The sequence below is a fragment of the Bombina bombina genome, chromosome 1 (genome assembly GCF_027579735.1).
Source record: "Bombina bombina isolate aBomBom1 chromosome 1, aBomBom1.pri, whole genome shotgun sequence".
NCBI lineage: Eukaryota > Metazoa > Chordata > Amphibia > Anura > Bombinatoridae > Bombina > Bombina bombina.
Genome location: NC_069499.1, coordinates 754,568,855 through 754,585,205, shown reverse-complemented (window position 1 = coordinate 754,585,205; position 16,351 = coordinate 754,568,855). Strand labels below are relative to the sequence as shown.

General features: G+C 38.1%; 1 protein-coding gene across 1 annotated transcript in view; it reads right to left on the bottom strand.

The window, feature by feature from the left end:
* Positions 1-16,351, bottom strand: part of TMEM164 (transmembrane protein 164) — a 217,163-nt gene that overhangs the window by 51,339 nt on the left and 149,473 nt on the right. The window contains exon 5 of the mRNA XM_053699303.1: positions 8,785-8,885. Coding sequence (XP_053555278.1) covers positions 8,785-8,885 — 101 coding nt within the window. The remainder of the gene's footprint in view (positions 1-8,784; positions 8,886-16,351) is intronic.

Below are 16,351 nucleotides of genomic sequence, written 5' to 3'. Positions count from 1 at the left end.
CATCGGTGGCCGGTATCGTTGGTGGGTGGGAGCAAGTCTGGGAGGCGGGTGGGCGGCCATCGATGTGATCGATGAAGAGAAGGGGGGCGGGATCGGGGGCGGAAGCATCGGGAGCGCGCACGGGAGGCGGCGGGGGGGCGCGTGCACGGGGCGGGAGCGGGAGGGAACCGCTACACTACGGAAAAGTTGTGTGTGAAAAGTTAAAATAAAAAATGTTAAAATGTTACAAATAAACAGCTAAGGGATCTGGAAGGGGTGGGGGGATGGTCTTGGGGGGGGGAAGCTACACTACAGAAAAGGGATTTTTTTTTAAAAAAAAAGGCACATTTGTTACTAAACTGGGTACTGGCAGACAGCTGCCAGTACCCAAGATGGCGCCCATTAAGGCAGAGGGGGAGGGTTAGGGAGCTGTTTGGTGGGGGATCAGTGAGGTTGGGGACTAAGGGGGGATCCTACACAGCAGCATATGTAAATATGCCAAAAAAACACACAAAAAAAGCCCAAGTATAGCTTTTATTTTAGTACTGGCAGAGTTTCTGCCAGTACTTAAGATGGCGGGGACAATTGTGGGGTGGGGGAGGGAAGAGAGCTGTTTCGGAGGGATCAGGGGGTCTCATGTTTCAGGTGGGAGGCTGAGCTCTACACTAAAGCTAAAATTAACCCTGCAAGCTACATAATTAACCCCTTCACTGCTAGCCATAATATACGTGTGAAATGCAGCGGCATTTGGCGGCCTTCTAATTACCAAAAAGCAACGCCAAAGCCATATATGTCTGCTATTTCTGAACAAAGGGGATCCCAGAGAGGCATTTACAACCATTTGTGCCATAATTGCACAAGCTGTTTGTAAATGATTTCAGCGAGAAACCTAAAATTGTGAAAAATTTTACTTTTTTTAATTTGATCGCATTTGGCGGTGAAATGGTGGCATGAAATATACCAAAATTGGCCTAGATCAATACTTGGGGTTGTCTACTACACTACACTAAAGCTAAAAGTATCCCTAAAAGCTCCCTACATGCTCCATAATTAACCCCTTCACTGCTGGGCATGATACACGTGTAGTGCGCAGTGGCATTTAGCAGCCTTCTAATTACTAAAAAGCAACGCCAAAGCCATATATGTCTGCTATTTCTGAACAAAGGGGATCCCAGAGAAGCATTTACAACCATTTAAGCCATAATTGCACAAGCTGTTTGTAAATAATGTCAGTGAGAAACCAAAAGTTTGTGAAAAAATTAGTAAAAAAGTGAACGATTTTTTGTATTTAATCGCATTTGGCGGTGAAATGGTGGCATGAAATATACCAAAATGGGCCTAGATTAATACTTTGGGATGCCTACTAAAAAAAAATATATACATGTCAATGGATATTCAGGGATTCCTGAAAGATATTAGTGTTCTAATGTAACTAGCGCTAATTTTGAAAAATAATGGTTTGGAAATAGCAAAGTGCTACTTGTATTTATGGCCCTATAACTTACAAAAAAAGCAAAGAACATGTAAACATTGGGTATTTCTAAACTCAGGACAAAATGTAGAAACTATTTAGCATGGGTGTTTTTTGGTGGTTGTAGATGTGTAACAGATTTTGGGGGTCAAAGTTAGAAAAAGTGTGTTTTTTTTCAATTTTTTCCTCATATTTTATAATTTTTTTATAGTAAATTATAAGATATGATGAAAATAATGGTATCTTTAGAAAGTCCATTTAATGGCGAGAAAAACGGTATATAATATGTGTGGGTACAGTAAATGAGTAAGAGTAAAATTACAGCTAAACACAAACACCGCAGAAATCTAAAAATAGCCTTGGTCCCAAACGGACAGAAAATGGAAAAGTGCTGTGGTCATTAAGGGGTTAAATACCTGTTTAGGCAGCTCAAATCCTATGGTAACATCAGAGGCAGGTTCAGTTTGAGACATAATTGCAAAAAAAAAAACTAAATTAGAAAAAAAATAAAAATGAATTAATTCTGCAAATTTATATCCATGCTCCTATACATAATATATATACACACACAACAGGCTTAAGAGAATGGGAAATAGATTGAAAAAAATTATAAAAAAGAAAACAGATTCATAAAATGCTGCATGAAAGCTCACTAAGTGTTTACTGAGAACACTGAATGAGCTGGGGGCAGAGCTTAACAATTTTGTTGGGGAAAACATTTTGGCTGGAAATTTTTGGCGCCAAAAAAACGGTACACTATGACGACACATCAGCCTATGACATAAAGAGCATCATCACATGCAGGACATGCAAAGCTGAAGAGGATTTCTAATACACCTATCACTCTAAAAAGCAGGTAAGAATTTTGATTGTATATACAAAAAACAAACTGAACCAAAATAAACCCTAATGGATACTTCTATTATAGCTGCATAAAATGTGATTATCAACATTCCATGAGGCTAACATAATACTTAGCATCCTAATTTATAAATAAATTACCTGCTCCAAAGAAAACCTGTATGTTTCACAGACTCTACCAACCTTGACAAATATTTAGCCTAAATAAAGTCGCTAAAAAAAGAGCACTTAATTACTGACTCAAGGCATGTATACAAACAATATATAACAACTTTACTTAAAAAGTGCCCAATCCATAGCTGAGAGTGTCTTATATAAAAAAGTATATACTTACCATGTAAGACACCAATCCACATATAGCAAACAGCCAAACCAGTACTGAAACATATCAGCAGAGGTAATGGTAGGGGAGTATAATATCGATCTGTAAAGGGAGGTAGCAGATGAATCCCTGCAACCGATTTACAGAGAGCCTTTGAATAGATTTCCCATAGGTGAAAACATGGCGTCATCAGACAATACTCCCTTCACATCCCTTAGACAAACACTGTACTTTGAGAGGAACTGGGCTTCAATATGCTTAGAAGCACCTATCACAGAAGAAAAATCAAGCACAACTTGCTTCACCACCTCCATGAGAGGAAACGTTTGTAAAACTAAGTTATGAGTGAGGTGGGAGGTGTATTTATAGGCATTTTGAGGTTTGTGAAACTTTGCCCCCTCCTGGTAGGAATGTATATCCCATATGTCACTAGCTCATGGACTCTTACATGAAAGAAACTACTTAAGTACTCCTTTTGTTTTGTTTTTTGTTATTATTATTATTAATAAAAATGGGCATTAAAGGAACAGAAGTTGTAGCTGCTGAACAGTGGATCTGCCTGTATAGTATTGAGGGATACCAAGACTTATTTTTTGCTTTTTTTGTACAAGAAGATACAATTTGATGCTATAATGTTTATATGTAAAATCACATGCTTTTTGATAATGGCACAGCTTGAAACTTGAAATGTCCATTGCAGTTTGTAGTCTAGTACGTAAGTTACTGAAGTTAGAAAAATCTTTCAAGAACTGTAAAACAAATCACATGAAAAGCGATAACCAATCAAAACACTTTAGCCACACTTACTTTTCTTATCTAAATGTAAACTTTAAGCATTGAGACATTGGGCTTATATAATAGAAACTCTGAACAAACTTAAGCTATGGCGGCTCACATCAGCATTTGCCAGTCCTTGGAACTCTGGAATTGAGCATTTACAGATATGCCGACACATAAGTCCAAAAACATTTCACTACATGGAAAGTGATGTTTCAATAAATGGCTTTTCTAAAATACCAAACACATACATTGTAGTAAAAGTGTAGTAAAACAAGTTCAATTTTACAATAAATCCAATAACATAATTTATGCTTACCTGATAAATTTCTTTCTTTCCGGATATGGCGAGTCCACGGAATCATTAATTACCAGTGGGAATATCACTCCTGGCCAGCAGGAGGAGGCAAAGAGCACCACAGCAAATATGCTATATATGTCACTTCCCTTACCCATAACCCCCAGTCATTCAGCCAAAGGGAAATGGAAAAAGATAACACAAAGGTGTAGAGGTGCCTGAGGTAGTAGTTAAAAATAACGGTCTTAAAATAAAGGGTGGGCCATGGACTCACCATATCTGGAAATAAATACATTTATCAGGTAAGCATAAATTATGTTTTCTTTCCTAAGATATGGTGAGTACACGGAATCATCAATTACTAGTGGGAACCAATACCCAAGCTAAAGGACACAGATGATTAGGGAGGGACAAGACAGGTAACCTAAACAGAAGGCACCACTGCTTGAAAAACCTATATCCCAAAAGAAGCCTCAACCAAGACAAAGTATCAAATTTGGAAAAAAAGCAAAGAAAAAGAAAGTAACAGACTTGCAAATCTGTTCCACAGAAGCTTCATTTTAAAAGCCCAAAAAGTAGAGACAGCCCTCTAATAATGAGCCATAACTCCCTCAGGAAACTGCAGCCCTGCAGTCTGAAAATCAAACAAAGTAAACTTCTCAAACAGAAAAAAAAGTAGCAGTAGTTTTCTATTACAGAGAAAACAAACAGAAACCCGCACAACGTCCAAATTGTGCACACACGTACCTCAAAAGATAAGAATGAGGACACAGAGAGGGAACGATTCCCAAACATCCTTATCCAAAATAAAAGAAAGTGAATCACACTGCAAAGCTGAGAGTACCTAAATCTCCAAACAGAAGATATAATAAAAAAGAAAACATTCCAAGAATTTTTTTTTAAATTTATGGAATGCTACGGCTCAAACTGAGCCTATTGCCAAACCTTAAAAAACAAGGTTAAAAACTCCAGGAGGAGCAACAGACTTAAACACAGGCCTGATACTAAACCAGGATCTGACAAAACGGTTACACGTCTGGCACATCTGCCAGACACTTGTATAAAAAAATATAACGCAGAAATCTGACCCTTCAGAGAACTGACTGACAAAATGTCCTTCAGAACGTCCCAGAGAAGGGCAAAACCCCTAGGAATCCCATAGATTCACACCAATCAGGAAATTTACGCCATACTTTATGGTAAAATTTACCAGTAACAGACTTGCGAGCCTAAACCATGATCTCAATGACCGATTCAGAAAAAACACGCTTAGACAGAACTAAGCATGCAATCTCCAAGCTAAAAGCTTCAAAGAAAACAAAAAGTAGGATGAAAGAATGGACCTTAAATCAGAAGGACCTGCCTCAGGAACAACCACCAAGGTGGAATAAATACATCTCCGCTAGATGAAAACCCAATCCTGCGAGACTATGCAGGAACCATTAAAATCCCAAGGAACCGCCAGGGAATTTAGCAGAGCAGCCAGAAAGGCAAACCTCAGGAACTTGAAATTACGCATATTCCAGGACTAAAATCACTATAAACTGACCCTCTAAGTTCACTGGATTCCATTCGAAGAACGGAACCCTGAGACAACCTGTTTAGACATTTTTGGACCACTATAGGGCACAAATTCCCTCCTTTTCGGGAACCTCCAACAGTAATGATAAAATCCTAGGCCCTGTACTCTTACAGGAACCATCACCCACAGGGAAGAGAAATCCTAAATGCACCCATAAATAAAAGAGAGAGAAGAAAACATGCCTCAGGCAGGGAAGGAATAATTACAAAGTAGTAACTCTGAAGCACAATGTCCACAGACTATCTGGAACATCTCGTATCTACGTCTGAAAACAAACAGAGAATCAACCCCCACTGGGACCAATTCCGGAATGGGGGCAAAATCCTTTATATCAGAACTATTCCTGCCAGATCAGGACCAAAAACAAGATCTTACCTTTGTACGGATGCACCAGAAAATTGGAGGAAAATTCACTGACAATAATGCCCCGCAGACTAGAACAGCAAAGCCAGATGTCTTGTGTTAGGTAGCATCAGAAATAAACAACTGGCTAATCTAAGAGCCTAAATTATGTACTGGAGCTGCTCCAAAGGAATCTCTACCTAAATGGAAATAGAAAAGGCATTGTACCAAAAAGATGCCGCACTTGACACAGTAGCAATACAAACTTCCATGTAAGTCACCAGCCTAGTCCATTGATCCTGAAAAGAACAGCTATCCTCTCTAGGAATCGTAGTTCTCTTAGCCAGAGTAGAAATACCCTACTACCTTAGGCACCATGTGCCCTGATATTTAAATGGAGACAACAGGAAATATTTTTAATTTTTTTTAAACAGGAGTTGGGGGAAAAAGAAATCCCTGACCTAGCACGGTCTGGAACAGGAAAAAACTTCCACAGAGGAATCTTAGTATTTATAAAATTCACTAGAGTCCTAGGGTTGACAACGAAATACCTATCTGAGTCACCCCAAGTTAACAAAAAACCTCCTTACCATACACAAAGGTGTTCAAGCTTAAATCTGAAGGGTACAGCATCAGACGAAGGAATTTACTGTCCAAATATAACATACCACCCTCAGAAGCTCCTAGCGACTGCATGGCATCAGACTTATGAGGGATAGCAACATATTTAGCAGAAACCTTACTATCTGAATATTTAAAATATCCTTTTTCACTTTCCCTGAAAGGAAAGAAAGGCAGATAACACCACAGATATTGAGAGAATACCTGAGCAGAAAATCTACAGGCAAATACCCTCCTCCAGGAGGATTAAGGAACCGCAGGGCACTGCATGTGACACCATATAGGCTTGGGACATGAAGGAAAAAACTGCAGCATAGCCGAAACCGTATCATCCTAGGAGACATACGACTCCGAGAGCTTGATATATAGTTTACATAAAAAACTTAATATAAGTTACCATGAAATTCAGAGGAGCATAGAAAAAAACAATCTGAATTTAAGAATAAAATTCTTAATTTAAAAGGGGAAGATACATATACACTGAACATTAAGAAAAATTCTGTACTTTAAGTAATACTGTACAGTAAGTAACACTGTACAATAACATTCAGAACATTAAGTCACACTGTACATTAAATGTATACATATACATTTTACTTGGCTGTCTTTAAGAAAAAGACTCTTAATTGTGACCCAGAAAGGAATGAGAACATGAGTTACACCTTAACTAAATAATACATATGCATCCCTTCAGCTAAACTTAAAAACGTTAGCCCACAACAGTGGTCAATATATGCAGACACACTATTCTAACTCATGGCGGGCATTGCACGGAAAAAAACTGCTACAATTCATGCAGCAGAACTCCGCTCCGCTCTCAGCCTGGCTGGTTGTGAATGAGGCGGAGTTACAGCAATGTACCTGAATGAGCCTAAAATGGTGGTGCTCCGTCCTGCACTAAGGAGGAGGCGAGGCCATGAGAGCAGCACGGAGATTACAAAAGCAGATTGTTTAACATTGCGTCCAGCCGCAAAATGAAAGGCAATATGCTGTATTGGAGTCAACAACAAAACTAACCGTAATACCCACACAAAGTTCAAAGGTATCCCAAAAAGGAAAACCGCTCCCTCTATTGACTGCTTCTATCTCTAGAAACACCAAACAATCCCCTAAAGAAACAGAGACAAATATCAAGCTAGCCCCATAGGAAGACGCTGCCAGAAAAGGCCCGCTCCTAATAACCACCGCTAATACCTGTATTAGCAAATTTAGCTTAGTGGAATGATGTAGCTGAATAATATAAGAAAATACACCGCTTTCATTCAATAAAAAGAGATAATTCTCTAAGTCTCCATCACATGCAAACAGTGCCTGCCTCTGCCAGAAATATCCTATATAAGGATCTTTGTGTCCCATATTTAACTGCAGCTTTAACCCAGATAGGATTCTTCATTTCAAATTAACCCCATCAGTGCCAGCCTCCTCCAGAAGACAAAAGGGCACTTACCTGCACATCCAGCTGTCCAGGAGGAGGACTCCTCACAGAGACCTGTGAAAGAAAAGAAAGACAGAGTAAACCTATTCAGGCTTTCTATACCAGGGCAGCAACATGCTAGGAAAACGCAGCAAGGCCCACCGAGCAACTGCCCTACTGAAGAGACTAACGTGGAGTATGGCTAGACCCCCTCTTGAGAGGGAAGATCAGAGCAAACCTACTCTGCTTTCAAAATAATAAACTCTTGATTGAATAAAAATAATCAGACACCAACAAACTTCACCTCCTCCTTGCACCGCAGGCAAAGAGAATGACTGGGGGTTATGGGTAAGGGAAGTGACATATATAGCAGCTTTGCTGTGGTGCTCTTTGCCTCCTCCTGATTCCGTGGACTTACAATATCTTAGGAAAGAAATATAGATCTTCCTACTTTATAAAATAAGCTTCTGACATAAGCAGCAATTTTTGATTGTTGGAAAAGCACTGCACATTTTTTACGCTAAAGGGGACAATGTAACTAAGCATTTTTTGTGATGTGTTTTGGTACCAAACTATGTTTAAAAATGTAAAAGCTTTCCATATCCTAATTTATTATGAAAACAGACATATAGTCATATACAGCTTTATATGTTCTGAAGTCTTTATTTGCAAAACTTTCAAAGCAGAAAGAGATGGATCTAATAAATGCATCAGGAGGTTGTAATGAGAGACCTCTCTGTCAAAATTAAAGGAACACTAAAGTCAAAATTAAACTTTCATGATTCAGGCAGAGGATGCAATTTTAAACAACTATACAATTCACTTCCATTATCAAAATGTGCACAATATTTTTAAAAAGCTCACTTTCTGAGGATCCAGCTGCTACTGAGCATGTGCAAGAGTTTACAGTGTAATACGTATATGCATTTTGTGATCCGCTGATGGCTGTCACATGATGCATGGGGGGAAAAAAATTAAACTATTTTTTAAATTAGTCAAAAAAAAATAATCTAATATTCAGACAGTGCTTTTGCTTTGTCTTTTTATTATGTATTTATTGAGTATGCAATTATACTATATTTAATGATCCTTTAATCCAACAAGGCACGATACTCACAAGTCCAAGAATTTGAAGGAAGGTGAAGTGGTAGAAAAACATAAGCCCAGTCGCTAAGATAGCCCACCAGAAATTAGAGAGAGGTTCTGGAGTATACACACCTGTGAAAATGTATAGAAAGAAGCAAATAGTAAATAGAAACATTGTAAAGGCTGTATTTTTTATACATACCAGGAAAAAAAATGCCATAAACTATGTAAATAACAAAAAGAAAAGCGAGTTTTATTTTAACTAAACAACGCTATTGTAAACAGATCTGTTAAAAAAGTTAAATTCTGGCCATGCAATGCATTTAAAATGACACTAGATGGCAGACGTAAACGGATTGGCCCTGGTTTATATTTGATAGCAGCATCCTATAGGAGTTAGAGATTAAAAGGGATATAGACAGTGCTCTTTTAGTGTGTGTGTAGTGTGTATATATGTATATATATATATATATATATATATATATATATATATATATATATATATATATAATAAATAAGTGTAAATCAAAGTAAACAAACAGAAACAACTTAATTGTTTTTTTGCAAAGCGAGCACTTAGAAATTCTCAGTGTAGCCACTACCTATAGTGACATAAAGGGAGCTAATATGCTGATTACTCTGCTCTAGAAGACTTATGACATCAAGCTTTATTTGCCTTCCTGCACATATTAAGTTAAAAAAATAATAAAAGGTAAAATCCTTTTAAAATGATAAATAATACACATTGCAATGGTTTCTATTAAAAATAATTTAATGCTGAGTTTTTTTAAACATATAGTTTAAATCCCTTTAATAATATAATCTGTGCTGCCAGATGAAAACAAATATAATTCACGGAATTAAAAAATTAGATTGTATACAAAAGGATTGAATAGCTTTAAACAAGTCATTAAAATCAGCATGTTTTTCTTTCAGGAATCCTTACAAAGCTTTTAAAAACATTCAGAATATTACACAACAACATTTTATAATTTATAAACATCGACAGCATCTGGCCCCAGTTATCTGGGTAAATCACGGATAGACTGAAGGACTGATAGTTAAAATGTTTATGGATTGGGTATAGCGCTAAAGGTTTATTTTACCAAGATATGTAGATATTTTAAATACTTTGCTCTAGGTCAGATAAGTAAGGTGTGGTATGAGAACGATTTGCCTTGCTATAAACAGAGATAACCCCATAAAATCTGGGGTATTCCTATGTATGATGGATTCTATAGTCGAAAAAGAATAATTTAGAAGCAGAACTGAACTAAAAACATAATTTATGTAAGAACTTACCTGATAAATTCATTTCTTTCATATTAGCAAGAGTCCATGAGCTAATGACGTATGGGATATACATTCCTACCAGGAGGGGCAAAGTTTCCCAAACCTCAAAATGCCTATAAATACACCCCTCACCACACCCGGAAATCAGTTTAACGCATAGCCAAGAAGTGGGGTGATAAGAAAAAAGTGCGAAAGCATAAAAAATAAGGAATTGGAATAATTGTGCTTTATACAAAAAAATCATAACCACCACAAAAAGGGTGGGCCTCATGGACTCTTGCTAATATGAAAGAAATGAATTTATCAGGTAAGTTCTTACATAAATTGGGTTTTCTTTCATGTAATTAGCAAGAGTCCATGAGCTAGTGACGTATGGGATAATGACTACCCAAGATGTGGATCTTCCACGCAAGAGTCACTAGAGAGGGAGGGATAAAATAAAGACAGCCAATTCCGCTGAAAATAATCCACACCCAAATTAAAGTTTAAATCTTATAATGAAAAAAACTGAAATTATAAGCAGAAGAATCAAACTGAAACAGCCGCCTGAAGTACTTTTCTACCAAAAACTGCTTCAGAAGAAGAAACCACATAAAATGGTAGAATTTAGTAAAAGTATGCAAAGAAGACCAAGTTGCTGCTTTGCAAATCTGATCGACCGAAGCTTCATTCCTAAACACCCAGGAAGTAGAAACTGACCTAGTAGAATGAGCTGTAATCCTTTGAGGCGGAGTTTTACCCGACTCGACATAGGCATGATGAATTAAAGATTTTAACCAAGATGCCAGAGAAATGGCAGAGGCCTTCTGACCTTTCCTAGAACCGGAAAAGATAACAAATAGACTAGAAGTCTTTCGGAAATTCTTAGTAGCTTCAACATAATATTTCAAAGCTCTAACTACATCCAAAGAATGCAATGATTTCTCCTTAGAATTCTTAGGATTAGGACATAATGAAGGAACCACAATTTCTCTACTAATGTTGTTAGAATTCACAACCTTAGGTAAAAATTTGAAAGAAGTTCGCAACACCGCCTTATCCTGATGAAAAATCAGAAAAGGAGACTCACAAGAAAGAGCCGATAATTCAGAAACTCTTCTAGCAGAAGAGATGGCCAAAAGAAACAAAACTTTCCAAGAAAGTAATTTAATGTCCAATGAATGCATAGGTTCAAACGGAGGAGCTTGAAGAGCCCCCAGAACCAAATTCAAACTCCAAGGAGGAGAAATCGACTTAATGACAAGTTGTATACGAACCAAAGCTTGTACAAAACAATGAATATCAGGAAGATTAGCAATCTTTCTGTGAAAAAGAACAGAAAGAGCAGAGATTTGTCCTTTCAAGGAACTTGCAGGCAAACCTTTATCCAAACCATCCTGAAGAAACTGTAAAATTCTTGGAATTCTAAAAGAATGCCAGGAAAAATGATGAGAAAGACACCAAGAAATGTAAGTCTTCCAAACTCTATAATATATCTTCCTAGATACAGATTTACGAGCCTGTAACATAGTATTAATCACAGAGTCAGAGAAACCTCTTTGACTAAGAATCAAGCGTTCAATCTCCATACCTTTAAATTTAAGGATTTGAGATCCTGATGGAAAAAAGGACCTTGCGACAGGAGGTCTGGTCTTAACGGAAGAGTCCACGGTTGGCAAGTGGCCATCCGGACAAGATCCGCATACCAAAACCTGTGAGGCCATGCTGGAGCCACCAGCAGAACAAACGAGCATTCCTTCAGAATCTTGGAGATTACTCTTGGAAGAAGAACTAGAGGCGGAAAGATATAGGCAGGATGATACTTCCAAGGAAGTGACAATGCATCCACTGCTTCCGCTTGAGGATCCCTGGATCTGGACAGATACCTGGGAAGTTTCTTTTTTAGATGAGAAGCCATCAGATCTATTTCTGGAAGTCCCCACATTTGAACAATCTGAAGAAATACCTCTGGGTGAAGAGACCATTCGCCTGGATGTAACGTTTGGCGACTGAGATAATCCGCTTCCCAATTGTCTATACCTGGGATATTAACCCGCAGAAACTAGACAGGAGCTGGATTCCGCCCATACCAGTATCCGAGATACTTCTTTCATAGCCAGAGGACTGCAAGTCCCTCCTTGATGATTGATGTATGCCACAGTTGTGACATTGTCTGTCTGAAAACAAATGAACGATTCTCTCTTTAGAAGAGGCCATGACTGAAGAGCTCTGAAAATTGCACGGAGTTCCAAAATATTGATTGGTAATCTCACCTCCTGAGATTCCCAAACCCCTTGTGCTGTCAGAGACCCCCAAACAGCTCCCCAACCTGTCAGACTTGCATCTGTTGAAATTACAGTCCAGGTCGGAAGAACAAAAGAAGCCCCCTGAACTAAACGATGGTGATCTGTCCACCACGTCAGAGAGTGTCGTACAATCGGTTTTAAATATATTACTTGAGATATCTTTGTGTAATCCCTGCACCACTGGTTCAGCATACAGAGCTGAAGAGGTCGCATGTGAAAACGAGCAAAGGGGATCGCGTCCGATGCAGCAGTCATAAGACCTAGAATTTCCATGCATAAGGCTACCGAAGGGAATGATTGTGATTGAAGGTTTTGACAAGCTGTAATCAATTTTAGACGTCTTTTGTCTGTCAGAGACAGAGTCATGGACGCTGAATCTATCTGGAAACCTAAAAAGGTTACCCTTGTCTGAGGAATCAATGAACTTTTCGGTAAATTGATCCTCCAACCATGATCTTTAAGAAACAACACAAGTCGATTCGTATGAGATTCTGCTAAATGTGAAGACTGAGCAAGTACCAAGATATCGTCCAAATAAGGAAATACCACAATACCCTGTTCTCTGATTACAGACAGAAGGGCACCGAGAACCTTTGTAAAAATTCTTGGAGCTGTTGCTAGGCCAAACGGCAGAGCCACAAACTGGTAATGCTTGTCTAGGAAAGAGAATCTCAGAAACTGATAGTGATCTGGATGAATCGGAATATGCAGATATGCATCCTGTAAATCTATTGTGGACATATAATGCCCTTGCTGAACAAAAGGCAGGATAGTCCTTATAGTTACCATTTTGAATGTTGGTATCCTTACATAACGATTCAATATTTTTAGATCCAGAACTGGTCTGAAGGAATTCTTCTTTGGTACAATGAAGAGATTTGAATAAAACCCCGCCCCTGTTCCAGAACTGGAACTGGCATAATTACTCCAGCCAACTCTAGATCTGAAACACATTTCAGAAATGCTTGAGCCTTCGCTGGATTTACTGGGACACGGGAAAGAAAAAATCTCTTTGCAGGAGGCCTTATCTTGAAGCCAATTCTGTACCCTTCTGAAACAATGTTTTGAATCCAAAGATTGTGAATTGAATTGATCCAAATTTCTTTGAAAAATCGTAATCTGCCCCCTACCAGCTGGGCTGGAATGAGGGCCGCACCTTCATGTGGACTTGGGAGCTGGCTTTGGTTTTCTAAAAGGCTTGGATTTATTCCAGACTGGAGATGGTTTCCAAACTGATACCGCTCCTGTGGGTGAAGGATCAGGCTTTTGTTCCTTATTGTGACGAAAGGAACGAAAACGATTATTAGATCTAAATTTACCTTTCGATTTTTTATCCTGTGGTAAAAAAGTTCCTTTCCCTCCAGTAACAGTTGAGATAATAGAATCCAACTGAGAACCAAATAATTTATTACCCTGGAAAGAAAGGGAAAGCAAAGTTGACTTAGAAGACATATCAGCATTCCAAGTTTTAAGCCATAAAGCTCTTCTAGCTAAAATAGCTAGAGACATATACCTGACATCAACCCTAATGATATCAAAGATAGCATCACAAATAAAATTATTAGCATGTTGAAGAAGATTAACAATGCTATGAGAATTATGATCTGTTACTTGTTGCGCTAAAGCTTCTAACCAAAACGTTGAAGCTGCAGCAACATCCGCTAAAGATATAGCAGGTCTAAGAAGATTACCTGAACATAAGTAAGCTTTTCTTAGAAAGGATTCAATCTTCCTATCTAAAGGATCCTTAAAGGAAGTACTATCTGCCGTAGGAATAGTAGTACGTTTAGCAAGAGTAGAGACAGCCCCATCAACTTTAGGGATTTTGTCCCAAAATTCTAATCTGTCAGATGGCACAGGATATAATTGCTTAAAACGTTTAGGAGTAAATGAATTACCCAAATTATTCCATTCCCTGGAGATTACTTCAGAAATAGCATCAGGGACAGGAAAAACTTCTGGAATAACTACAGGAGATTTAAAAACCTTATTTAAACGTTTAGATTTAGTATCAAGAGGACCAGAATCCTCTATTTCTAATGCAATTAAGACTTCTTTAAGTAAAGAACGAATAAATTCCATTTTGAATAAATATGAAGATTTATCAGCATCAACCTCTGAGACAGAATCCTCTGAACCAGAGGAACCATTATCAGAATCAGAATGATGATGTTCATTTAAAAATTCATCTGAAAAATGAGAAGTTTTAAAAGACCTTTTACGTTTACTAGAAGGAGGAATAACAGACATAGCCTTCTTAATGAATTTAGAAACAAAATCTCTTATGTTAACAGGAACACTGAGTATTAGATGTTGATGGAACAGCAACAGGTAATGTAACATTACTAAAGGAAATATTATCTGCATTAACAAGTTTGTCATGACATTCATTACAAACAACAGCTGGAGGAATAGATACCACAAGTTTACAGCAGATACACTTAACTTTGGTAGATCCAGCACCAAGCAGCGTTTTTCCAGAAGTATCTTCTGACTCAGTGTCAATCTGGGACATCTTGCAATATGTAATAGAAAAAACAACATATAAAGCAAAATTGATCAAATTCCTTAAATGACAGTTTCAGGAATGGGAAAAAATGCCAGTGAACAAGCTTCTAGCAACCAGAAGCAATAAATAATGAGACTTAAATAATGTGGAGACAATAGTGACGCCCATATTTTTTAGCGCCAAAAAAAGACGCCCACATTATTTGGCGCCTAAATGCTTTTGGCACCAAAAATGATGCCGTATCCGGAACGCCGACACTTGGCCCAAAAAAACGTCAAAAAATGACGCAACTTCCGGCGACACGTATGACGCCGGAAACAGAAAAAAAAAATTTGCGCCAAAAAAGTCAGCGCCAAAAATGACGCAATAAAATGAAGCATTTTCAGCCCCCGCGAGCCTAACAGCCCACAGGGAAGAAAAAAAAAAAAAATCAAATTTTAAGGTAAGAAAAAAATTGATTTATTCATATGCATTATCCCAAATATGAAACTGACTGTCTGAAATAAGGAACGTTGAACATCCTGAGTCAAGGCAAATAAATGTTTGAATACATATATTTAGAACTTTTATATAAAAGTGCCCAACCATAGCTTAGAGTGTCACAGAAAATAAGACTTACTTACCCCAGGACACTCATCTACATGTAGTAGAAAGCCAAACCAGTACTGAAACGAGAATCAGTAGAGGTAATGGTATATATAAGAGTATATCGTCGATCTGAAAAGGGAGGTAAGAGATGAATCTCTACGACCAATAACAGAGAACCTATGAAATAGACCCCGTAGAAGGAGATCATTGAATTCAAATAGGCAATACTCTCCTCACAACCCTCTGACATTCACTGCACGCTGAGAGGAAAACCGGGCTCCAACCTGCTGCGGAGCGCATATCAACGTAGAATCTAGCACAAACTTACTTCACCACCTCCATAGGAGGCAAAGTTTGTAAAACTGATTTGTGGGTGTGGTGAGGGGTGTATTTATAGGCATTTTGAGGTTTGGGAAACTTTGCCCCTCCTGGTAGGAATGTATATCTTATACGTCACTTGCTCATGGACTCTTGCTAATTACATGAAAGAAATATCCTTACTATTTTGCTGAAAGTCAATTTAAGACTCTGTTGCCATAGTTTGTAATTCCTGCCACATTCCTGACTTTTTCTTCTACACATTTCAAGTTCACCTTGTGGTCCTTTACAAATGGAACTTGAGTTTAAAGTTAACTACGCAGAGCCATCCAAAGGGCCGAAAAAGTGTCTGGGGACATCATTCCTAGTCTCAAAGTTTAGACTGAAAGGAGAAATGTCCCACAATACACCGGTATATGCACATTGTTCATATTGGTGTCCTGCATAAACCTATGCTGAGATTGTTACATTTTATTTTCACGTCACACAAGTTTGGCTTCACATAGAGGCATCGATGGTTTCTCTCATAGTAACTAACTTATTAAAAAGGTATGGGTTTACCACAATACTCTGTAAATTAACCAATATCTAAACAAATTACTATC